At 62.2% G+C, this 22,415-nt stretch overlaps 2 protein-coding genes across 2 annotated transcripts; one reads left to right on the top strand and one right to left on the bottom strand.

The window, feature by feature from the left end:
• Positions 1–238: 238 nt before the first annotated feature.
• ARPC2 (actin related protein 2/3 complex subunit 2) lies at positions 239–17,797 on the top strand. Its single transcript, XM_083840555.1, has 10 exons — positions 239–417; positions 7,863–7,897; positions 8,925–9,037; positions 11,209–11,254; positions 11,832–12,018; positions 12,451–12,544; positions 14,727–14,853; positions 16,016–16,116; positions 16,815–16,915; positions 17,353–17,797. The coding sequence occupies exons 1-10, from the start codon at positions 344–346 to the stop codon at positions 17,375–17,377; spliced, it is 903 nt and encodes a 300-aa protein (XP_083696681.1). The 5' UTR covers positions 239–343; the 3' UTR covers positions 17,378–17,797.
• AAMP (angio associated migratory cell protein) lies at positions 17,584–22,383 on the bottom strand. The gene is made up of 11 exons (XM_083840553.1): positions 22,225–22,383; positions 21,740–21,895; positions 21,399–21,518; positions 21,068–21,207; positions 20,804–20,948; positions 20,536–20,619; positions 20,168–20,283; positions 19,906–20,009; positions 19,556–19,646; positions 19,098–19,252; positions 17,584–18,889 (listed from the first exon to the last, which is right to left on the bottom strand). The coding sequence occupies exons 1-11, from the start codon at positions 22,310–22,312 to the stop codon at positions 18,814–18,816; spliced, it is 1,275 nt and encodes a 424-aa protein (XP_083696679.1). The 5' UTR covers positions 22,313–22,383; the 3' UTR covers positions 17,584–18,813.
• Positions 22,384–22,415: the final 32 nt, after the last annotated feature.

The following is a 22,415-nucleotide window of genomic DNA, read 5'->3' as shown; positions in this document are numbered from 1 at the left end:
TCCCAGGGTCACCCCCAATTCCCTGGGACACCCCCAAATCCCCCCCCACCCCCCCTCCTCCTCCTCCTCCCCCTCCCTCTCCCCCCGCCCCCCCGCATTCCCTAGCCCCGCCCCCTCCTTGGCCCCGCCCCCTCCGCGTGACGTCAGCGCGGAGGGCGGGGCTTCGCCAGGCTCGACCGCGCGTGCGCCTTTCCCCCCCCCCCCCCCCCGCCGCCGCCCGGCTCCGCTCGGCGGCCGGGGCCCGGAAGTGACGCGCGGGGACGCGCAGAGCGGAAGCGGCGGCTGCAGGGCTCGGGCGGGTCCCCCGGTGCGCGCAGCGGGCTCGGCTCCCCCCGGCCCCGCCATGATCCTGCTCGAGGTCAACAACCGCATCGTCGAGGAGACCCTCACCCTCAAGTTCGACGGCGCCGCCGCCGGGTACGGCCCCGGCAACGGGGAGCGGGGGGCGAGGGGAGGGGGGGCTGCCGGGGAACGGGGCCCGGCGGCGGAGGCCTGAGGGCCTGAGGGGGTGGGGGGAGGATGGATTGGGGGGGTGGGGGGTGTGAGGGGTCGGGGGGTTGTGGGGGGCGGGGAGGGACCGGGCGCTGCCGGGGCTGGGCACCGGGGCGGGGACGGGAGGGGAGGGACCGCGGGGAGCCGGGGGAGGACGGGGCTGGGCCGCGGGAGGGAGGAACACGGGGTGGGGGGGGGTTGGAGGGGGGAATGGGGTGGTAGAGGGGGGGAATGGGGGGCTATGGGGGCGGCGGAGGCGGTCACGGCTGCAGGGGAAGGGAGGGGAGGGGGCGGCGGGCAGGGCCCGGGTGGTGGGGAGGGGCTGCGGCGTTGAGGGGGTGAGGATGGGCCCGGGGGGTGGGGCAGCGGGCTCCCGGCCGGCGTGGTGCGGGGCTGGGGCAGGGGGTGAGGGGCAGGAAGCCGGCGTGCGGCCGAGCCGAGCCCGCAGCCGTCGCCTGGGTTCCTGCCGCACCTCTCGGCCATCCCCGGCAGGGGCTCGCGGGTCCTGGCCCAGGGGTGCGGGGCTGGGGTCGGGGCAGGTCCCGGTGCCGGGGCGGGGCGTGGGGGCACCTGCGGCGCTGCCCGGTTGCCTCAGCCCCCGGGGAGCCGGCACTGGGGTCACTGACAGCGCTGCGCCGGGGCTGTGGAGGTGCTCAGCTGAGCGCGGGGCTGCCCGTGGGTGGCTTGATCTGCGGCCCAGCTACCCCTGTGGTCACCGTGACCGCCGGCATGAGCGGCACCGGGCACCTCTGCGTGGGGACAAAGCCCAGAGGAGCGCAGCGCGGCGCTGGTGGCTGTGGGGTGGGGCCTGCCCCGGCTGCTCCGGGAAGGGACCCCCGGCGGGGCCGTTTTCTGTGCCACCTTTTCCTCCAGCGGCTTCTGAAGCGCTCCGCCTCTTGCGTACGGACCTGTGACAGGGGCCGTTTCCTCTGCGCTCCCCTCTCAGTTGACTTCTCGCTTTTTTCTTTTTTTTTTTTTTTTTCACACCATCACCTCCTGGCCCGCCCTGCCCGGTGGGGTAGCTGAGCTGCCCTCCTCCCCGCAGCCAGGCTCTGTGTTCTCCTCGAGCTGTCGAACGCAGCCGGGCAGAGCGAGCTCCCGGGTGAGTGCCGCGGCACCGCCTCCGTTAGGAAAAACGGCACGGCTGGGGGTCGGCGGCGTGTGGCAGAAATGCTCGCTCGTCGCCGCCTGACGCCGGGGAGGAGGCCGGGCGTGCGTCCCCGCGCCTCGCTGTGAATGCCGGGGTGGCAGCGAGGGGACAGCGTGCGGCCGAGTGCGCCCCGAAACCCCGACTCGGTGCGGATGGGGGCTGCTCGCTCGCCGCCAGCCCCCGGCCTCCGGGGTTTCCGTTCTGCCGATGCTTCCTGCATCGATTCTTCCTCGCGGTGAGCGTGGCCGACGGTCCTCCTGTTCGTCTGCGGGCCGCTCCTTTGTGTGGAGAAAGGGCCAGCTGGACGACGGTCCTGCATAAACACTGGGCCCTGAGTCTGCTGCTGAAGCGGAGGGAGTCGTGCACTTCTGCATTTCCTTCCGTGCTCATGCTGAGGCCCCCCAGCCCGGGCAGTCTGGAGGCGGTGGCAGAGCCCTGAGGTGTGCAGAGAGGTGGATTTCCTCCCGGTTTCAGGGCTCCAGGGAGCGGTGTTGCGCTGTGCTCGTTCAGGAGAAATTTCTTCTCCCTCCGGCTGCAAATTCAGGGTCATTCCGGTGACACCGAGCCCGGAGGTGGGAGGGGATGGCTCATCTCCTCCGAAGCAGTGACGGGGCAGGTGCAGCGTGCGGGTTTCTTGGGGCAGGTGTGCCCGGTGCCCTCAGCACCGGCTGGGGATCAGGGCAGCGTTTGCTTCCGAGCCCCGCGCCAGAGCCTTGCTCCGTGGCAGGGGTGGTGTCGGTCCCCTCTGCCCCAGGTAGTGGGCTTTTTAAATTTAATGCTCTAATTTCTCGTTTCAAAGCGACTTCTTGCAGCCAGACCACGCGTTTAAATCACGGCCTAAAGCTACTGGAGCCCGTTAAGATAACTGCAGTTAGGAGCTTGCTGCTGAAAGCTGGGGGCGCCCGACTGTCGAGGCGGGGGCAATGCCTGGTGGGTACGGGGGAGCGCGTGGGGCAGCTCGGACATTGGCTGAGCTTCTGCAGGTGCCGAGAGAATAAACTGAGTATTTACCCACCGTGCAAAAAGAAAACAAATCTGCGTGAATGGAGAACAGGGCGACTTTTCCCTTGGCTGGAGGCGGAGGGCAGAGAATCCCCAATTAAATTTCAGGTTTCTGCAAAGCCTTTGAGAGGTACCGGTCTGCAGGCCCTCGCGGCTGCTGCCTTTGCAGGAAAACAGCCGAAGCTTCGACTTCCCCGCTGCAGGCCGGCTCCTGCGGGCTGGCTGGGGAGTTTGGCCGGGGCTGCCCCCAGACGCGCTGTGCTGCTTCCCTCTTGGGGCGGTTCGGTGCTCGTCTGCGCCGCAGCACAGCGCTCCAGCCTGGACAGGAAGGCCGAGCGCTGGGTGAGATGGGGTGACGTGAGCTTGGCGCTGTGACAGGTGAGTCTGGGGGGCAGCTGAGAGCCTGGGGGCTGCTGGATGTGCTCGGGGGGCGGAGGAGCTTCGGGTCCCGCCGGGCTCTGATCGCCAGTCCGGGGCTGCAGCGCTTCAGGGAGCAGTAGGCGCCCCTCTGCCACCCGACCCTCTCGCTGACACGGGCGCTTCTGCGGCTCTGGGACAAGCAACCTGGGCTAAAATGAAAGGGGCAAAGCTGGCTGTGCTTGGCCCTGTCAGCTTTCCCGATCCCGTTCCTTCCACGGGGGCTGCGCGCCGCAGCGCGGCTCAGTGCGGGACCCGCGGCTCCGCGCCGACGGCAGCTTGCGGGCGGCACCAGGCAGGTCCCTGCCCCGAGCAGCAGCCTCGGCCCGCAGCGGTAGGCTTGTGCGGGTCGCTCTGCCAGCGCTCCAGCCTCCGCTTTCCTCTCGGGTTCTGCTCCGGGTTACCCCCGGGAGTGCTTCCCGAGTGCCTCCCGCAGCCGCCAGGGGAGCCGCGGGGAAGGGTGCGCGTGGAACGAGTCCCTTCCCGCAGGCCGCCTGCCCTGCTGGCTACGGATCGCCAAGGGAGGCGTCGCGGGGCTCCTGCCCGCAGCCCTGCCTCGTCCCCCGGGCATCTCGCCTCCTGCCCAGGTGCGGGACGAGGGGAGGCAGCCCCCAGCACGGCCCCCCCCAGTCCCCGGCAGGTCTCGGCCCCGCTCTGCGCGGCGCTGGGGGCTGCCGCCCGTGGGGACTGCTCGTGCCTGCGTGGCCCGGTGCTCCTCGGGTTCATGGCGGGGGTGCTGGGCTCACGCAAAGCAGCTTTTGTTGGCCGAGCAGGGCCCGGGAGTGGAGGAACCGTGCGGATAATTTTAGCCGCTGCTCATAATTTTTTTATTGGGGTGACCTTTCTGCAGCGAGAGCCTGCAGTCTGTCTGAATCTGGCTCGCTCTCTCCAAGCTGCGCCTCGACTCCAGCGATCTGCGAGCTCCGCTCCGAGCTGGAAGCTCTCAGCTTTGGCATATTCCCCACATCCCCCCCCCCTTTTTTTTCTTTTTCCTCCCCCTCCTACGGAGCAAAATATTAGAATATCTGCATGCCTGCGGCTTTTAAAATAATTGCCATCTCCCTGCGTTGGGTACAAGCCTGAATTGTGACGTGGGAGATGCTTCAGGCAGCTCTGGCTGCGGCTGGCCAGGCTCACATTTACACGCAGCTCTGTTTAATAGAGGGGATGAGGGCTCTGCCTAATTACAGACGTCGCTCCTCTGTCCATAAATTTGCTGTTAACGTATGGCTGAGAGCCTCCGCGCCCCGAGAGCCGGGCGGGGAAGTTTGGAAGTCGGCCGAATGAGAACTGAGGAAATGCTGTCAGAGGTTTGCTGTTGCTCCTAAGTGCCTGCTGGCATCCCTCCACGGGCGCCGCGGCTGTGCTCGGACGTGCTGCCGGGGTGAAAAAGCTGATCTGGAGCTGGCTTTGCATTAGATGGGCTCGGCGCTGGGGCCGTTTGGAGAGGAACGGGGGGGGGGGATGAGGGCACACAACCTGTCGGGGCCTCTGATCGTTACAGCAGGGGGCGGGTGGGGTCGGACGCGGCTCTGCCTCCAGACCTGCGGAGCGTTACCGGCAGCTGCCATCTTAGCTCCTGAGCTCGGGCAAGGCCTGGGCTGGATCTGGTGTGCAGCAGAGAGGCAGCGCCTCTGGTGTTCCCGGCGTGAGGGCCGGTTTTACGGCCCGTGCTGGGCGGACGGCAGCCAGAAAGGACGGCTGTGGGGGCAGCCGCGGTTCGGGTGGAGGTGGCAGGGCGGGCACGCTGCCCGTGGTCCTCTGGGCACGGCAAGGCTCGGGCCGCTGGCAGGACTGCGGGTCGGGGTGTCCCAGAGCTTCGTGCGGCACTCTGGGGGGGTCCCATGGGCACGTCGGCACGTCCCCACTGCTATCTATTTGTGCTGGCTGCAGGTGGGGTTGGCGGCAGGTCGAGGGGAAGCGGCGGCGTGTGCGCCTCCGGAAGCGAGAGCTCCTCCGTCTGGGGACGCCTCGGCGGGGGGACGAGCTGCGAAAGGGGACGACTCGCCCGGCATAGAAACGCTTTGGGTAGCTGGTGAGGTTAGCCAGAGGAATAAATAGAAGCGCTTTGAGCTGCCGGGTCGTAACGCTGCTGACCTGCGAGGGCCGGGAGCCTCCCTGCCTTCCCCTGCACGAGGCTGAAAGCCGTCCTGCGGCACGGCACGGCGCGGCACGGCTCGGCGTGGCCGCCAGGAGCTCTGCATGCGGCTCACGTGAGCGCTCCCCCAGCAGGCCGCCTGCCGGGAGGCCGCCGAATATCCAGCACTGGGCAGTTGCGCCCGGTTACCTGCTTCTCCCCTAAATCTCCCTCCTCCTCGCCAGCCCCGAGGCCGAGAGCTGAGCCGCTTGGAAAATCCGCGGTAAAAGGAAGCTGCTTCCGCGAGGAAACGCGCGGAAATGGGGCCGTGCCGGCCCCGGGCTTTTGTGTGCAGAACAAAGGCTGGCGCGTGGGGCTCTTAACCCGCCGCGGGTGCGCGATCTCGGACGGCTTCCGAAATAACGTGCCGAGGCGTTCTTCTCCCCTCTGCCGAGGCGCTGGCTGAGCGAGCGGGGCATAATGGTCCTTCCTCGGCAAAACCGCTCCGTTGCTCCCTGGGGCGAGGCGCTGTGTTCGGAGGGCCGCTGGGGGCCGGGAGGCAGCAGCTCCGCGTGCGCGGGGACTGGGGTTTGAGCGGCGTTACCTCTCAGGAGACGGAGCCGAGCTTTAAGGATGCGTCCTCTTTAATATGCCTAGCTCTCGTGTGCCTGACTGTGCTATCTTTAAAGCTTCCTACATGGGTTTCTTTTTTCGTAAAATTTATGTTGCCGTCCACGCTGATTGCCGAGTCTGAGTGCGGTGCCTCTAAAAGGAGAGCGCGGCTGCATCGACTGGCCCTGTGGGACCGCTGGGATTTTCTCCCACCTCTGCTTCGAGCAGTCCTCGCTGGGCAGCGGCGGTTTCGATGCGACCTGGGGGATCGCTCCCCTCTTCAAAACCCAGCGTTAAACGTGCGGCCAGGGAGGCTCCGAGCCTCCATCCTCAGCCTGGCCGGGGAGGGAGGATGAGAGCGGGAGAGGTCCCAGGTAACCGGGGCAGCCCTGAAAATAAAGGGCCTGCCTTGGGTGCGCTCACACCGCTTCTTTCAAGCGTGTGGTTTTCACCTTCAGGGATGCAGCACAAAAGACAGTATCTCTCCGGTCTCCCAGCAGAAAGGGCTGATGCTTTTCGCAGCTAACGACTCAGGAAGCAGCACCACCACCTCGTCCCTTCCACTTGGGATCCCTGGTTGGGGCGTGATTCCTCCCCTTCCGCCCAAGTAAGACACAGCTGGCCCTGTGCACGCTCCGGGATTGGTGCTGCTCGGTGCCCCGGTGTCTCTGCATTGCCTGTCGTTGGTTCGAGCGCACCGTGGTCATTCGTGGCTTCCAGCAGTGAGGCTGCCCGCAGAAAAGCGGTTGGAAGAACAGTGCTTTCTGCTGAGCAGGGAAAAATACCATTCACACCTCTCTGGGATAAGGTGAAGGAAGGTAAATACCGAGCTGGTGCTTCCTCCGCCTCTGTCTCGCCTCCTTGCTGCGTGCACCACGGTGTGCCCGCTGCCCGGCGGGATCCTTGTGCCTTGACAGAGCAACTTCTGGCAAAAGGTCGCTGCGCGGCGCTGGCTGAGCCCACGAGGTTGGCTCAGCACGCGGGCTTTGGCTGGGGTGTTCTCTTCTGGTGGTGGCGGGTGAACTCTGGGATTTCTCCGGGCTGTGAGACGGGACCAGCATCGTCCGCCTGTGCTCGATGTAATGCTGTGTGCTTTTGACACCGAAGAGGAGATGCAGTCGCCTGGCATTTTTACCCTGTTCTGGTTCCCCACCCCCGCTGCCGGTGGTGGAGGCAGCTTTGCATCGCTCCCCGGTGGAGAACGGCCTATTAATAAGGGTCCCCTTGGAGCTGCTGAAGCACTCGTGTAGTGCCAGTCTGAACAAATTCACCTTGCAGAAGCAGATTGTTCACAGGATCCAGCTATCTTAGAGACCGTGGACAAACTGGCGAATGCTGTCTGTTAAGACGTTACTAAATCCGCGTATCTAAAGCGTAAGCGACGCGCCGTAGGCTTGCGAGATGCTTCTGGTGCTGCTCTGAGATCCTGAAGAAGGCACTGGCAGCGTTAGGGCAAACCCACATCTCTCTTTTTCCCTGCAGCGGTCGTTGGCGTAGTGTCGGGGTGCGTAGGGATGAAGGTGGGGGTCAGGATGAAACGGGCATCCAAAAAGTTTCCTCCTGTGCTTTGCTGCCAGCCCAAACTCTCCTCTGCAAGTGAGTTGTATGAAGGGATTTGCAGAGCTGCTGGCGGTGGTGAAGGGGGCATGTCAGGAGGGATTGCTCAGCTGTTACATCCCTTCCGTCACCTGGTGTCACAAGAGCTTGCAGAGGAGCCCGTCCCCTGAATCGTGCATCTTCGCGGGTCTGCGAGGCGAGTGTGCTCGGTCAAGCGAACTCCCTTGTAACGAGTAGCTTTTTCAGACGTTGCTAACTTGAGATCTGCAGTCTGTGATCTCGAAATCTATTAGTGAACGCCGAATAATAGCGGTCTCTGCCAGCTTCGAGGCCCGTTTCGTATCGTCTCTGGTAAGACTGGTTCTTATAGGAATGGGGAGTGAGCCAAGGTTTCTTGTCAAAGGCTATCTGCTCCTTGAACAGCAGGAACTAGAAGGTTTTTCAGAGCTGCTCGTGAGAAGTAGAGTATTGGAAATTAATCCTCTTCTCTTCACAGCTTGGAGGCTGCTGTTTGATTTCTCATTTACCTCCTGTGCGTTTTTTGTTTTTTTTCAGAAATAAACCAGAGGCAGTAGAAGTAACATTTGCAGGTAAGCGCTGAATTCTCCTGACCTTTTTAAAATAAAAATGGAAAAACAAAAAAAAGGGGGGGGGGCGGCCTGTCTCGAGTGGCCTGCCTGTGGTTCCGCCTGGTGCACCCAAATTCACCCAGCACCACTGGCAGAGGGAAGAGCAGCGCCGGGACAGACTGAGTGAACGCCCAGAGCTGGGGGCTGTGTGCTGCGGGAGCAGAGTCTCCCGTCGGCTGCCCTGCTGCTTTCTCTGTACGTCCGCCTTCCCTGGGACTTAGCCCCCAGCGGTGCGTTCAGCGGCCGCGGCACTTCTTGTGTGAGCGCTGGATAGCTCCGTTACCTCGCCTGTTCTCCGGCCCGAAATCGGTACTGTTTGTTAGTAGGTCGTTAGCACCACCTGGTTAGGGTTGTTAGAAAGCAGGCTTGGGGTGACGGGCAAGGTGAATTCAGAGCCTGAAGCTTCTTCTCCAGGATGAGAAGCGTCGAGGAAGTACGAGCGTTCAGCAGCAGCCAATGTCTCGCTGCTGTTACCAGGAATCTGTGCGGGGAAGCGGGGCGTGCTGGGTGGCCGGGGGGCTGCCTTGCCCTCCTCCTTCCCTCGCTGCCCCTTCTGCGGTGAAGTGGAAGCTCAGCAGGCAGTGGCTGAGCTGCCTTAGCTCTGCTGACAGATTTTTTTTCCTCCCCCAGGCTGCAGCTCTGGCCTGGTGGGCACGTCAGTCGCTTGCTGTGCTTAGCATCCAGAAGGCTCCCATCTCCGCGCGTTTGTGTCCTCGTGCACTGAACGCGAGCAGATTTGCCGGGGATGCTGAGTGACACCAGGCTAGATCTCCCTGTGATGGACAGATGTCAAAGCTGTTTCAGCCCTTTGAATGATAACAGGTCTCCCTGTGTGGTGTTAGGGGTTTCTCGTGGTGTATCTGTGAGGGCTGGGGCAGGAGGAAACGTGTCGCTCTATGTAATTCCTAGAACGCGCAGGGAAAGCGTTGCCCAGAAATAGGAAACGGTCCCTCTCAAGTTCCTCACGTTTTTCTCTCTTGCTTCACAGACTTCGATGGAGTCCTTTACCATATTTCAAACCCCAATGGAGATAAGACAAAAGTGATGGTCAGTATTTCTCTGAAATTCTACAAAGAACTCCAGGAACACGGTGCTGACGAGGTGAGTAAGCATCTCTGGACATCCGGGGCCTTGAGCCTACAGATGCTTTATCAGCACAGGCAATGTCCTTGTGATGTTAGGGTCTGACTCGCAGAGAAGCGTCTGTTCTTCCATCTTGTGCTGACGCTCCTGTGCCAAACCGGAGTCCCGCTTTGCTAGAAGACAAAGTACGTTCCCCTTCTCTCGTGAATAAGCAGTCATCTTTTCTGACCGTACAGCCTGAAAGGCAAAAGGCATCACTAATTCTGAAATCCCTTCCAAAGGAGTGCAAGGCCTGGCAGAAGTAGTTTCCCCGGCAGATGTTCTGTGCCCGCTAGCGAGGGAAGGTATCAAGACAACTCCGGAGTCCCATGGCGCTGCTCGTCTGACTCTAACCACACTTGAGAGCGAGTGGTGGGCTCCAGCTGTGTGTGCGGACCTTGATCTGCACACTGCCTGGTTCCCCTTTTGCTGCTGCTGTGTGAAGTAGCAGGTTCAGTTCCTGTTGAATGGGCTCAGGCTGCGGAGGGCCATTTATGGTAGAAAGAAGGAGCCTTTCTGAGCTGTGGTTGGGTCGCGAGGCAGGAAGTGTGACTCAGTTCCTGAGTCAGTTTTCAAATCTCCTCATGTTAGCAAATGGGGTTCACCCTGCAGGTTTTTGCCACTGGGTGTCTGTCCTCGGAGGGAAACAAGGAAACTGTTCCATGAATTAGAGAGTCTGGCAAGAAACAGGAGGCTTGAACCCAAAGTGAATTCCTGCAGGTTGCAACAAGAGCTACCAAAGTCAGAATAAACACGACTCGGCGTCCTGCTTTCTGGTCCCTGTACGCAGAGTTTCTGAGCAGCAGCGTTGCCCCCGTGCCACAGGGCAGTGGGAGCTGCCCCACGAAGCTGCTGCTGCTGGAGCCTTCCCAGCACGTTTAGTGAGGATTGGCACGGCGTGTGATCCCAGGGGAAGCACCGCGGTGGGCAAGGGGCTGACGCTTTCTGCGCCGTAGCCAGGTAGCCTGACACCAACAGCCGCCGCGGTGGCAGCGGTGTGCGGGCCGTGGTGCCGTGCTGGCAGCGAGGGCAGCTGACAGCCGACTTGTCAGGATCTGAGAGGAAGATGGGATCTCTGCAGGCCTGCCTTGGGAGTGCTGACTAAATAGAAGTTACATTTTTAAAACCGCTGTTTAACAAACTGTTTCTCTCCGTGCTTCCCTGGAGAAGATGGAGCTTGCTTCTGCACTTCCTCCGCTCGGTCTCTGGTGAAACCCCACTGCGAAGCCAAAGTGGGGTTCCTACTAAGGCAGAGCATCTCCCCGGGCCGCTGCAGGCAGGCTTTCTGCTGAGAGGAGGTTTTGGCGTGCAGAGAGCCCGTGCATCCTCTTTGCGTGGTGGTGGGTGTCATCCCAGGAGGGCCAGTTCTGCCACAGCGTCGTTCTGTTCTTCTCTGCGAAATACCTCCTGTTCCCGGCCCCCTCACTGACACAGAGCTGTGGCTCAGCTGAAAATTGCCATTGATGTAAAATTCAGCAGTGATTATGCCTGAAGAAAGGGTTTTTGCTGTGCTGTGGGCGGCTCTGCTTCTGGGAGGCATCCAAGCTGCCTGGCAGTCTCCTCTCCATCCCCGTCTGTCCCACGGAATGGGCTGAGGCCAAGGCAGGCGATCGCTCGGCCACGCTGCACCTGACCTCATCTCCGAGCATGCAAGGAGAGGGCCGGTGCGTGCTTTGCCAGGCTTCCTGCACCCTGAACCCCTGGGGGCTGCCCGCAGGACGGGAGGAGGGTTGTAGCCCTCAGAGCTGCTGTGTCCAGCTCTGCTGACCGTTCTCCTTTGAAGACACGAGGCATGTGGAAGGGGGTTTCTTGCCCGCACAAGTTCAAGACTAGAAAGAACTTTTTGAAGTTCTGGTTTTGACTCCCGTCCTGCAGCTTGTTCCCTGCCAGTGGGGCTCAGGGAGAAGGAGCAGGCAATACGACAAGAAGCCGATGACTTAGCTATTTGTCCGTGCTCCGTTAGACATGGGGAGGCAGATGCCTGTAATTTGGTGTTTCTAAATGGACACCAAACAAGGCCTAGGCAGTGCAGGCCGGGAGCAACTCAGACAGCTTGTGCTTTCAGTGTTTTGAGAAAAAAATCGATTTTTTTGGAAAAAAAAAATCTAAATTTCACACTTCTGAAAAAAAAATGTCCATTTCTTTCCTAGGTATTGAAGAAAGTCTATGGAAACTACTTGGTAAATCCCGAATCAGGTAACCCTGCTGTAATATTTACAGTGTGTGTGAGTGCAGCTCCAGAGCGACTCAAGGCACCTCAGAAACGCTCAGATGAAGGCCGCGCTTCCAGAGCTTGCTCTCTGTGTGTCTGTGCAGCGAACGGCAACAGAAAGGGTGGCTTGCGTGCGTCAGGGCTGAAGCAGCTCGCAGCATGAGCTGTAATTCTCAGCGCAGCCCTCCCCCGGGAAGCCTCTGTTCCTCACGGCTGGGTCTTTGTTCTTCGCAAAGACGCTTTGTGAGGCAGAGGAAAACCATGGTTACCTGTGACAGCATCTCTTCCTACTCGCTGCAAAAACTCGGGAGCGGCGCAGCCCGCACGTGTGTCTCGGAGCCCCGGGAATGTTGCCGTGGCCGCGTGCCCAGCGGGCACGGCTCCTGGCGGCGGTGGGGTGAGAAGCGGTCGCCCCCGGGGCTTTTGGAAGGCCTCAAGGCAAAGGTGGGACAGACAGTGGCAGGGGTGCTTGGGCTGTAGGTGTCTCTTGCCGGAAAATGCGTGCCTGGCTGCATTAAGGCCCCGCGTAGACGATTCAGGTTAGTGTCTGTCCCTCCCCAGGTTACAACGTCTCTTTGCTCTACGACCTGGAGAACCTTCCAGCAGACAAGGATGCTATCGTGCACCAAGCCGGCATGTTGAAGCGCAACTGTTTTGCTTCAGTCTTTGAGAAGTATTTCAAATTCCAGGAAGAGGGCAAAGAAGGAGAGAAGAGAGCCGTCATCCACTACAGGGACGATGAGACAATGTAAGTGTTCGGGCAGCGCAGGAGCGGAGTCAGACAGCTGTCAGTACACTTCCCTCTTCTGCTCAGAGCTGTAGGATGTGGCAGAAAGTCGGGAAATGCTATTGCTCTGTGCTTTGGCATGGTACTGAGGGCCTGTCCTAGGCTGTAAGGAGCCTAGGAGGGTAATGCTCACCCCTCAGGCTGCAGGGATGTTATACGAGAGCCTCTATTAGCAGTAGCACTTGTGGCTGCATGCAGGAAAGGAATCGGCCGCTCCCGACAGAAATGTTTTGCTCCATGTAAATGCTGTCTCGAGGGAGGGGAAGTTTCCAGCAGGCGGGCCTGTGAGTGTTTGTTGCATCTACCTGAGCTTGTCACGCAGTTGCCGCCTCGTCCAGTTGTAGCTCCAGCAGCTCTGTTCACAGCTGGGTTCTCCTTTCTCCCCCCCCACAGGTATGTGGAGGCAAAAAAGGACCGCGTCACAGTTGTGTTCAGCACGGTATTTAAGGATGACGACGACGTGGTGATTGGAAAGGTGTTTATGCAGGTATGGAAGCAAGCATTGTGGAGAAAGGGTGAGGTCTGGCCCTCAGTTCGCTTCTCACTTGAAGCAGCCTCGCTGAGCAAGCAGATGTTAGGCAGAAGGGAGCTCACAGGTGGTTTAACGCATGTAAATGCTGCGCGGGGCTCCGGTCTGATGGCAGAGCCGTGCTGACAGGCAGAGGCAGCATATCTCGTAATCCAGGCTCCTGCACTGACCTCTTAATTATTGATGGGCTTCCTGGCATGGGCAATCAAGCACGTTACATATTGCAGATGGAAAGCACCGCGTAAATACTTCAGTCTCCGTGTCGAGGCCCTGTAGCACGGCTGGCTGTGCTGTGGGGGTCGCCAGGCAGCCGAGGAGGTGAGCACGGTGGGGAGGCCGCAGAAGGAGCAGAGGAGGCGAGGTGATGCGCTGTGTCTGGGTGGTGCTGAGAGTCGTCTTCGCCTCTGAAGCTTGTTCCTGCCAATGCCCAAAAGCTGCGGAAGGACTCAGGCTGGGAAGAGCCCCGTGTGACCGCTGTTATGTGCTGTGATGGGCTCTTGGGTTTGAGCTTTGCGAAGCTTAGCTTGTGCACTTAAATCAGTCGGTAATGCCAAGTACTTCTGGTTTCAGCCGCCCTTTGCAACTGCCGCTCAGCCCGGAGGCACGCAGGGGGCTGTAGGAAACACGTAGCCTGGCAGTGCCCGTGTCTGGCCTGCAGAGGTTGGGACGCTGGGTTTGCTTACGGCTGGGGAGGGCTCAGTCAGAGCTGGTTTCAGCATCCACCCATGTCGCTGGCCAGCCTAGCTGACCTCCTGTCTGCTGGCAGGCCTGTGGGCAGCGAGATACTGGCCCAGTTTGCTGGATACCAGTTCACCTGCGTCAGAGATCGTTGCGACAGGGTCTGCTGTGATGGCAGCAGTGGGCGTCTTATCTCATGGCTTTGCTGTCTGCGCATTTAGCTGTGGGCGGGGCAGCTGCTCTGGTTTTGACCTTTTCCCCACCGGCATTGCCCATAGCCCGAAATTGAGCTTTATAAACCAGCAGGGAGGTGTGAAGTGGAACAAAATGGGGTTTGTGAGGCTCCTGGGCAGAGGGCAAGGCTTCAAGGGAGCGGCTGTCCCAGAGTGTGCGTCTCCCAAGTTCTTGGTTTTCACAACAGCAAATCCTGTTCCTGCCTGGCCACAAGAGTTTCCACTCTGAGTCACGCTGGCTCCTTCCCTCCAGCTATTGCTCTTGCGTAACATCCAGCTGCTTATCTGGGCTCTCGTGGAGAAAATCTGGCCATTAACTAACCAGTGAAGCCATGTGAAACGCTTCACCCTCTGGGGTAAGCAGGCAGAAGTGCAAGCTCAGCATTCCATTAAGGAAACCCCGGTGAACTACTTGGCTCTCTAACAGGAGCACGGGCGCTCCTGCCCTTCCTGGGGCACGCTGTGCTGAGAAGGGAGGAGAGGCCAAGGGCAGCTGCTGGTGTGTGGGCTGGGCTGGGGGGCAGTGAGGCGGGGGGGGAGATTGCTCTGCCTCAGGACAGGAGAATGGGGTCCGGACTTTCCCAGCCCCATTTAGAGACAGTCCTGAAATGCAGAGCTGGTTTATTCCGCGTGAAATGAGCGTTCGCTGCTCCCTGGGAGGTTCCCTGGTGGGAAAGGATCTCCCTGCCCGGAGGTGTTGTTTCAGGGCTTAGAGAAGAGCTGGGAGGAGCGGGCCTTGCACACAAGTTTCAAACCCCATAGATGCCTTTTATTGCCCAGGTAAAGCCACCTGGTGGGAGATGCTTTCTCGAATGGCAGAGCCTTTAAACCACGTGCGGTGGAGACTCTGCAGCCCTTCTGGAGGATCTCCTTTCCTCTGGAGTGAGGGGTGCTGCCCGCTTTCCCCGGAAGCACCGACAGTGCTGACTTTGCTGTAGGAGCTGTGCCATCTCATCTGCTTGCTCAGCCTGAGGTGTCCCACGCATGCAGTACTCCCATGTCCCTGAAAGCTGCCCCAGCTGAGGGGCTGCCCTAGGGACACGAGTACACGCAGGGCAGCCACGTGGCTTCATCTGGATTGGTTTCCAGAGGGAAAACTTCCCTTCTTTGCAGGGAAAGCTGGGAAACTTCTGCTCAGTTACCCTGCGGGAGAGGGGAGCCCCGTTTGCTTTCCTGTCCTGCTGCCTGGCGTGCCACGGTGGGAATCGCCGTGTTTTTGTCTTGTTCAGGAATTCAAGGAGGGTCGCCGGGCCAGTCACACAGCCCCACAGGTGCTCTTCAGCCACAGGGAGCCACCCTTGGAGCTGAAAGACACAGACGCAGCCGTCGGCGACAATATTGGCTACATCACCTTTGGTAAGCAGGCAGTTCTGTGGCGTGGGGACACTCAGGGAGAGGAAGGGAGGTTCCTGCTGCTGTATGGGGACCAAAAAATAGATCACCTTCCTTCAGTGTTCAAGTGGGTCACTGGGCCTGAAGGGACTCCGGAGCTGCGTTGTGTATCGTGCCCCCCTCCCTCCCTCGCGTCCCTTTGCAGCGTCAGGCCACCTCAGCTCTGCACGGGGCCGTAAGCATGGGAGCGGGCAGTGAGCCACGTGCTGGCGGGACCAAGCGAAATTTGGTGTGATACCGTGGAAAACAGAGGCTTCTTTCTCACGGGCGTGTGACTGTATCTGTGGCTGGTCCAGCTGCAGCCATCTGTGCAGTGCTGGAGCAGCAGCAGCAGTCGTTGGCAGGAGCCGGGCCGTGAGCTCTGCGTCTCCGGCTCTTCCTCTCTGCTCTCGGCCAAACGCTTCTGTCTCTGGTGAAACACCTTCCCCTGCCCGCAAAGGTGTTCCTCCTGGACGGCAAAGGGGAGGGCAGAGCTGAGGAGTCCAAACCCTGCCCCTGTTTGAAGGGAGAGAGACTGGGGGGTCATGGCTGGATCTGCTGGGAGGTCTCAGGCCGGGCACGGCTGCGGTTTGGAGCGCAGACACTGGAGGGGGAAGCAGAGCCAGCACTGCTCTCCTCCCACGCTGGGCACGGTGCCCTGAGCGCGGGGCACTTAACCAGGCCCCGGCCTCGGGCTGCCAGCGAGACTGCTTCCTTGTCCGGGAGCAGCTGCCCCGTTACCTGACCTGGCGGTCCCAGGGGAGATGGCCACCGGGACAGAAGGGCTTCCAGCCCCCGGCTCTGGGCCACGGCACTGAGGTAGCAGACGCAGACGCATCCGTGCAGTTCTGCCCTAGGGTGTCGTCATCTCTGGGCACGCGGCCTCGCCTGTCTTCCAGCTGCGTCCAGGCTGCTGCAAGAGAGCCTTGGGCACGTGACAGCGGGTGGGAAAGCGCTGCTCAGCCCCGTGTTTAAAATCACAAGTGGTGCTTAATCCTGATTATGCAGCTCGGTAATGGGCTCTCTGTAGAGAGCAGAGCAGGCACCCAGGGCAGCGCGTCCTGAAGCCTGCAGCACCAGAGGAACCCGAAGCCCTTCTGTAGCTCTGGGAGGGGATAACGGGTTTGTGTGGCCGCTCTTCTTTCAGTGCTGTTCCCCCGTCACACCAATGCTGCTGCCAGAGACAACACCATAAACCTGATCCACACATTCCGGGACTACCTGCACTATCACATCAAGTGCTCAAAGGTACCAAGGGGCTGCGGCTGGGGGGAAATGGGAGGTGTGGCCCCTCTCACCTGGGGACTGCAGAGAAGCACAGAGTAGGGGTGCTCCTCTCCCCTGGCCCCGAGAACTGAGTAGGGCCCCGGCATTGCCCTCCGCAGTCACTCGGGGTTGCAAAGGGCACGTCATCACCTTCTCTGCCCTTTGGTGCTTCCCATTCTAGCAGCAAAGTCGGGTTTTCTCCCTTTTCAATCTGTGGTTTTCTTTCTTTGTGGTAACAGAAATAAGGGGAATTGCTCAGAGACCTGGCTTTGACTGGGGTTCGGTCAGCAGCTTTCACTGTTGTCTCCCTAACGGCACTCATCCTGCAGGTCAGGGAGGCTGAGCACCCACCAGGGCTATGCAGAGCTGGGTGCTTTCCCTCCGAGGAGCGGAGAGATGGCTCCTACCTGGCCCTCCAGCAGCAGCTGGCCCTGGGGCAGGTCTCCCGACACCCCCAGCTCCCGGGGAGTCCGGCGGTGAGCAGTGCCTGGCCAGCAGGAGTGGCATTCCTCACCTGAACCGCCCGGGTGGCAGCTGATCTCTGCTGCTGCGCTCCTGCTCCAAAGCCAGCTGTGAGCGCCCTGGAGCTGTGGTGGTTAGCTGAAAGATTAAAAAATCTAAAACCTAAAGCCTCAGCCGTGAAGGCAGGATGCTGAAGCGTCCCCGCGTTGTTTCTGCAGGCCTATATTCACACGCGTATGAGGGCAAAAACATCGGATTTCCTCAAGGTGCTGAACCGTGCCCGTCCAGATGCAGAGAAGAAAGAAATGAAAACAATCACGTGAGTGGCAAAGCGGGGCCTGGCTGAGCGGGCAGCTGGGGGCCTGATGTGCGGTGCCTGCAGGGTGTCCTCCCACCCCTGGTGGCGTTTAACGTGCTGCCAGGGCCCTGCCCCGCTCCTCAGCTCAGCAGGGAGAGCGGCCAGGCCCTTCCTGGGGGCTTGCGGCTGCCGGAGCAGATTCCTCCTGCCTGGTGTGGCTGCAGCTCCTCAGAGCCTGTGGCCAGCAGCTCAGTGGGGCTAGGAGCATCCCCACGGGGCCTGCTCCCAGTTGCTCTGCACTCGGTGCACTATAAAACACCGGTGAGCCCCCAAGTGGCATTATCGATGTCTCTGAGAGCTCGGTGCAAGCATCTGCTGGACAAAAAGCTGCCCTGGAGGCCAGCAGGCAGCCAGAGGCAGCCCCGAGGCCGCACTGACATCTCTCTGCATCCTTTCAGGGGGAAGACGTTCACAACCCGTTAACAGCAGGGTCACGGAGGCTGCCGTGGAGGACGAAGGTTGGGGCACTTGCTACCCGATAATCGTAGCTTTTAATGTTGCACCTCTGTGGGCTCATAAGGAATTCAAGCAATCGGGGTCTGTTTGTACAACAGTTTGGGGAGTAATCTGCAGAAACGAGCTGTGCTTGCGAGGACTCGATCGTTCCAAGAAACAAACCTTAATTCCAGTTTGATTGACTTAAGATTCTTTTCTTTTTTTTTAATTTTTTTTTTCTTTTCAAGCTGTTTCGCTTTGCAATATGTTACCGGAAATAAGTTGCAGTATTTCTTATGAAAATAATGCAATATTAAATTGTTTTCTTCTGAGTATTTGAGTTCAAAACTCCTGTATCTGAAGAAATACTGTTGGGGTTCATTAATAAAGGAGATCTTTCTATCTTAAGGAGCTGTGGGCTTTTGGCTTGTCAACGCACGTGGCTTTGCCAAGGGGGGAGGGTCTGGAAAGACAAGCGTGGGGGGGAATTAGAGCTAATCAGGGCAGGGGGGAGAATTACTGTGTCCTGGAGCTCGTTACCTTCTTCTCAGTCACTGGGGCTGAAAGGGAGGTGCAGTGCCCAGGGCTAGGAGCGAGCGTCCTGGTGCAGCAGGGGAAGGGGAGGCTGAAGCCAGCCCCCCTGCTGCAGGCTGAGGCTGGGAGGCCGTGCTGCGGGGTCCTGGCTCCTGACGTGCTGTGTCCTCCCGTGCGTGGCATCGCCTGTCTCTAACAGGCCGTGAGAGCCCTGAGCCAGCAGTCCGCACCCTTCCTTCCCTCCTAGCTCACTTGGTAGCCCCTAGCTTTTCTCCTGACGGGAAGGGCCAGGGGTTGAGGCACTGCCTCCAAGCCAGACCAGACTAAAACCAGCAGCTGCTGCCCCTCAGCTCGGGGCTGAGCTCTCCCTGGGAAGGGGGGGCAGCCACAGCTACTCCTGTTCTCCAGGAACCCTGCAAAGGCATCGCCACAGAAGGTGTCTCTGCTGCAGGAAGAAACACACCTACCTGTGGGGCAGGGGGCCGTACGGGGAGCAGGAAGCAGTAGGACAACCCAGTCAGAGAGCAGGGCATGTCGCTGCAGCTAATTCCTGAACTTCCCCGGGCTGGGGGAGCTGGGCGGTGAGCTGCCGTAGCCCCATCCTCCCTGCGGAGAGGGACAGAGCCCGGCTCCCCGGGTCCTCTTCCTCCCCAGCAAGCAGAGCGGAGGGGGGTCCGGTTAAGTGAAATAATTTATATAATTAGAAGACATTTTTCATACAAAACCCCAGCCTCAGCCCCCCCCCCCCCCCAGAGACAGGGAGGGCAGAGCGGGGCAGGCTGGAAAATTACAAAGCACACGCTGGAGAAGGGCGGTGCAGCCCCCTCTCCCCTGTCCCGCTGTACACAGGGCGCCCAGCAGGGCCGGGGCACCGTCCGCCCAGCCCGGCCCTAGCGGTCGGGGCGCTGCACGCAGAACACTTTGGCTTGGTGGTCGCCGGAGGTCGTCACCACGATGGAGGCATCCCTGGTGGGGGAGACGGGGCTCAGGGTGGGGCTGGGGGCTTTTGGTCCCTCAGTTCCGACCGCCTTGCAGTAACCCCAGGACCCTCCTGTCTCAGAGCAGGCCGCCCAGCACCCAAACTCCCGGGGGTTCCCAAAGGTTGGGGAGAGGTCCCTGTACCCCGCCCCCCCCACCCTCAAGGAAAAAGGGGGGCTGGGGGCTCCCCGCTCACTTGTTGATGGCAAAGTCGAGGATTTCGGCGGAGTGCCCCCGGTACTCGCTGATCATCTTCCCCGAGCGGGCGTCCCAGAGCCGCACGGCCCCGTCCAGGCTGCAGGTGTACACCACGGCCGAGCTCTCCTCCCACAGCAACTGCACGATCCCTGACTGGGGCACAGGAGCAGGGAGGCAGCACAGTGAGCACCACGAACACCAGGCCCAGTGCCCCCATACCCCCACAGCGGAGAGGAGACGGGGCCCCCGTGGCCAGGCTCTGTGGCACATCCCCTGTGCGGGCACAGCAGCCGCCTCAGGGGAAACCCAAGAGCTGAGGGAGAAGCACAAAGTAGGAACTAGCCCCAGGCCAGCCAGGAAAGCCCCTGGGCTCTGAGGGAGGCTTTGTGAGGTTTGCAGAGGTCTCAGCTGGGGCTCGAACCCCCTCAGGCCAGGAGAAAGGGTGCAGGGCAGTACCTCATGTTGGCATTTGTGCCTCAAGGTCTGTGTAGAAAGGTCGTAGATAGCCAGCGTGCCGTCCAGGTAGCCCACGGCGGCCAGTGGCATCCTGCAGAGAGGGGAACAGGCGTTACGGGGAGCTGGAGGAGGCAGGGAAGGAAGGGTGTGAAGGCACCGCGGAGCACCGAGGCGACGAGGGGACGACCTGCTGGCCGGGGCTGGAACTGAAACACCCCGGTAAGGCTCCAAGAGCCAGCAACCAGCCCGAGGTCCCCAGCAGGGAAGACAACGGCCTGGTAGGAGAGGTCCCCAGCAGCCCTGCCCGCAGGACGCCCCGGCCCAGCACCACGCCACGTCCCCCCACTCACACGTTGCAGAAGCCCAGCGACTCCACCGAGTTGGACTCGGCCTCCTCGCCCTCGCCGGCGGGGGCCTTGGGGGCCGTGCTCTCCATCTTGAACACGCACACCACCTGGGGGGGGAGAGCCCGTGAGCCCCCCCAGCAGCCCCCAGTCCCCCCCAGCAGCTGGGGGGTGGTGATTGCGCTGGCCAGGCACGCCTCCTGCTGGCCACCGGTGGCCACCGCAGGCTGCTTGTGGCTGGCAGAAGCCCCCACACTGGGACGCCCACCTTGCCCGTGGCAGAGTTGACCAGCTTGGCGTGACAGTCGACGGAGCCCGTCAGGATCAAACTGCCGTCCTGGTTGCTGGCCACGCACGTCAAGGGGTCCTGGTGGCCGTCCTGGCCTGTGCGGGCGAGCAGGAGAGGCGTGAGCTCCGCTCTGCGCGCCGTGAAACCCACCGCGCCTCCCCCTGCAGCCTCCGCACCAGCTCTGCTGGCGGCCCCACGGCAAGGGCCAGCACCGCGGGGACGGGGCAGTTCAGCAGGGAAGGCCCCGGGCTCAGCGGGTGCCGCCTCTTCACCGCGACAGAGCCCGGAGCCCGCCCGAAGCCCTTCCCCAGTCAGCGCGCGCGGCAGGCACTCAGCTTCTTCCCTACCTTTCAGCACGTGCAGCGAGGTTCCCTGCTTCAGATCCCAGATGCGCATGGTGCCGTCCTCGTACCCCACCACGGCTCGTTTCCCTAGGGCAGCCAGACCCGGGGGACTGAGCCAGAGCTTCCCGCACCCCTCGCTTCCCGACAGCGCAGGCCGCGCACCCTGGGGTGCCCCAGCTCCAGGAAGAACAAGGCGGCAGCAGCGCCAACAGGGTCCCATGGCCAGAGCCGGTGACATTCCCCTCCCCGGAGGGGCCCCCCCGTGCCTCACCGTCAGGAAGGATCCTGCCACACGTGGCCGGGCACGCGGGGCCCTGGAAGGTTTTGCAGTCTCCGCTGGGGATCTTCCACATCCAGGAGTTGCCGTCGGCCGTGCCCGCCAGGAGGACGTGGGCTTGGGGGTGCCACTCCATCCACTGCGCGGAGAGGGGGACAGGCAGCGTCACGGGGCGGCGCCCCCCTGGAGGAGGGGGAGCAGCGCCGCGTCCCGCCGCCAGCCCGAGCTCGCCGCGGGAGCTGGGGTTCAGCCGCTCACCTCCAGGTCCCCCACCTCGAAGGACCACACTTCTTCCTTGGCGTCCACCCGCCATGCTTTGATGAGCCCGGACATGTCGCCCGTGGCCACGAACATGGAGTCGTGGCTGAAGCCAGCGCAGGTGACCGAGTCCTTGTGTCCTAGAGGCGGCAGGGAGCAGAGGCTGCTCGGTTAGCAAGCGGCAGACACAGAAGACGATCGGGAGCTCGGCTCCAGCAGAGCCTCAGCTGGGGACGAGCGCGTCCAGCGAGACGGGGCCAGGAGGGGGACGCGGCCGTTCATGTGGGCAGCCCTGAGCCGGGGGGGGGGGACCCCGGCCCGAGCTCCTCACCTGAGCACTCGAACAGGAGCTCTCCGTCGCTCAGGCGCCACACGAAGGCCTTGTCGTCCTCCCCGCCCGTCACCGCCAGCGTGTTGGTCTTGGGGTCGAGGCTCACGCAGAAGACAGAAGCTTCGCAGAAGGGCGGAGGGAGGCTGCTCAGGGGCTGCTCGCCCCCCACCGAGAACCGCCCAAACCCCGCGCGGTGCCGGGAGGGCCGGGGGAGGTCAGGCTGGCAGCGACCCCCCCCCACACCTCCTTCCTTTAGGGAAAGCCAGGAGGAGGCCCCGAGGCGCAGCGCTCCCCGGCGGCCGCCCCGTCGAGCCCCGCAGCTGCCCGCGGCCCCCGCTCACCCGAGTGCAGCGCGAACGTGACCTCGCTGTCGTCCTGCGCCTCCATGCCGCCCTCCACCCCCTCGTCGTCCTCCGTCTCCCACGCCTCGCCGTCGGGCTCCTCCTCCGGCCCCTCGTCCTCGAAGTCCACGTCCTCCATCTCGTCGGCCAGGTCATCTGCGGGGAGCCGGGGCTCAACGCCACGGCACGGCGCGGCCGGGAACCGGGACGGGGGGGGGCCACCAGGGACGGGAGAGGCGCCGGTGGCGGGGATGGGGGGGGACCGGGGGACACGGGGAGGATGAGGGAGGACGGGGGGGGGATCGGGGGGACAGGGGGGGACCGGGGAGGGGGTGGGGGGGACCGAGGGGGGACCGGGGGGGACCGGGGGGAACCGGGGGGGGCCGGTCCCGAGGCCCCGCCGGCGGTGCGGGCCCCGGTGGGGGTGGCGGCGGTGCCGGTGCCCCCCGGGGATGCCGGTCCCGCGGCGGCGCGCCCCGTCTCACCCGGCCCGGGCGGGCCCAGCTCCACCACCTCGATGATCTCCTCGTCGCCGTGGAAGCCCAGCGCCCCCGGCCCCTCGGCGGGCTCCATGCCGTCTCTGCCCGCTTCCGCCCCGCCCCGCCCCGCCCCGCCGCCCGCTTCCGCCGCTCGGCCGCCAATCGCGGCCCGCCTTCCTCGCCCGGGCCCCGCCCCT

Source organism: Anser anser (assembly GCF_964211835.1).
Source record: "Anser anser genome assembly, chromosome: 6".
In the NCBI taxonomy this organism is placed as follows: Eukaryota; Metazoa; Chordata; class Aves; order Anseriformes; family Anatidae; genus Anser; species Anser anser.
Note: the sequence above shows the minus strand (reverse complement) of the source record. Positions and strands in the feature narration are given on the sequence as shown.

Coding starts and splice junctions, on each gene's coding strand:
- ARPC2 (XM_083840555.1), top strand. CDS start 344: ATGATCCTGCTCGAGGTCAACAACCGCATCGTCGAGGAGACCCTCACC. Junction 11,255..11,831: donor CTTGGTAAATCCCGAATCAG/GTAACCCTGCTG, acceptor GTCCCTCCCCAG/GTTACAACGTCTCTTTGCTC. Junction 12,019..12,450: donor TACAGGGACGATGAGACAAT/GTAAGTGTTCGG, acceptor CCCCCCCCACAG/GTATGTGGAGGCAAAAAAGG.
- AAMP (XM_083840553.1), bottom strand. CDS start 22,312: ATGGAGCCCGCCGAGGGGCCGGGGGCGCTGGGCTTCCACGGCGACGAG. Junction 20,284..20,535: donor CTCGCTGCACGTGCTGAAAG/GTAGGGAAGAAG, acceptor TCGCCCGCACAG/GCCAGGACGGCCACCAGGAC. Junction 19,647..19,905: donor TCGCTGGGCTTCTGCAACGT/GTGAGTGGGGGG, acceptor CCCTCTCTGCAG/GATGCCACTGGCCGCCGTGG.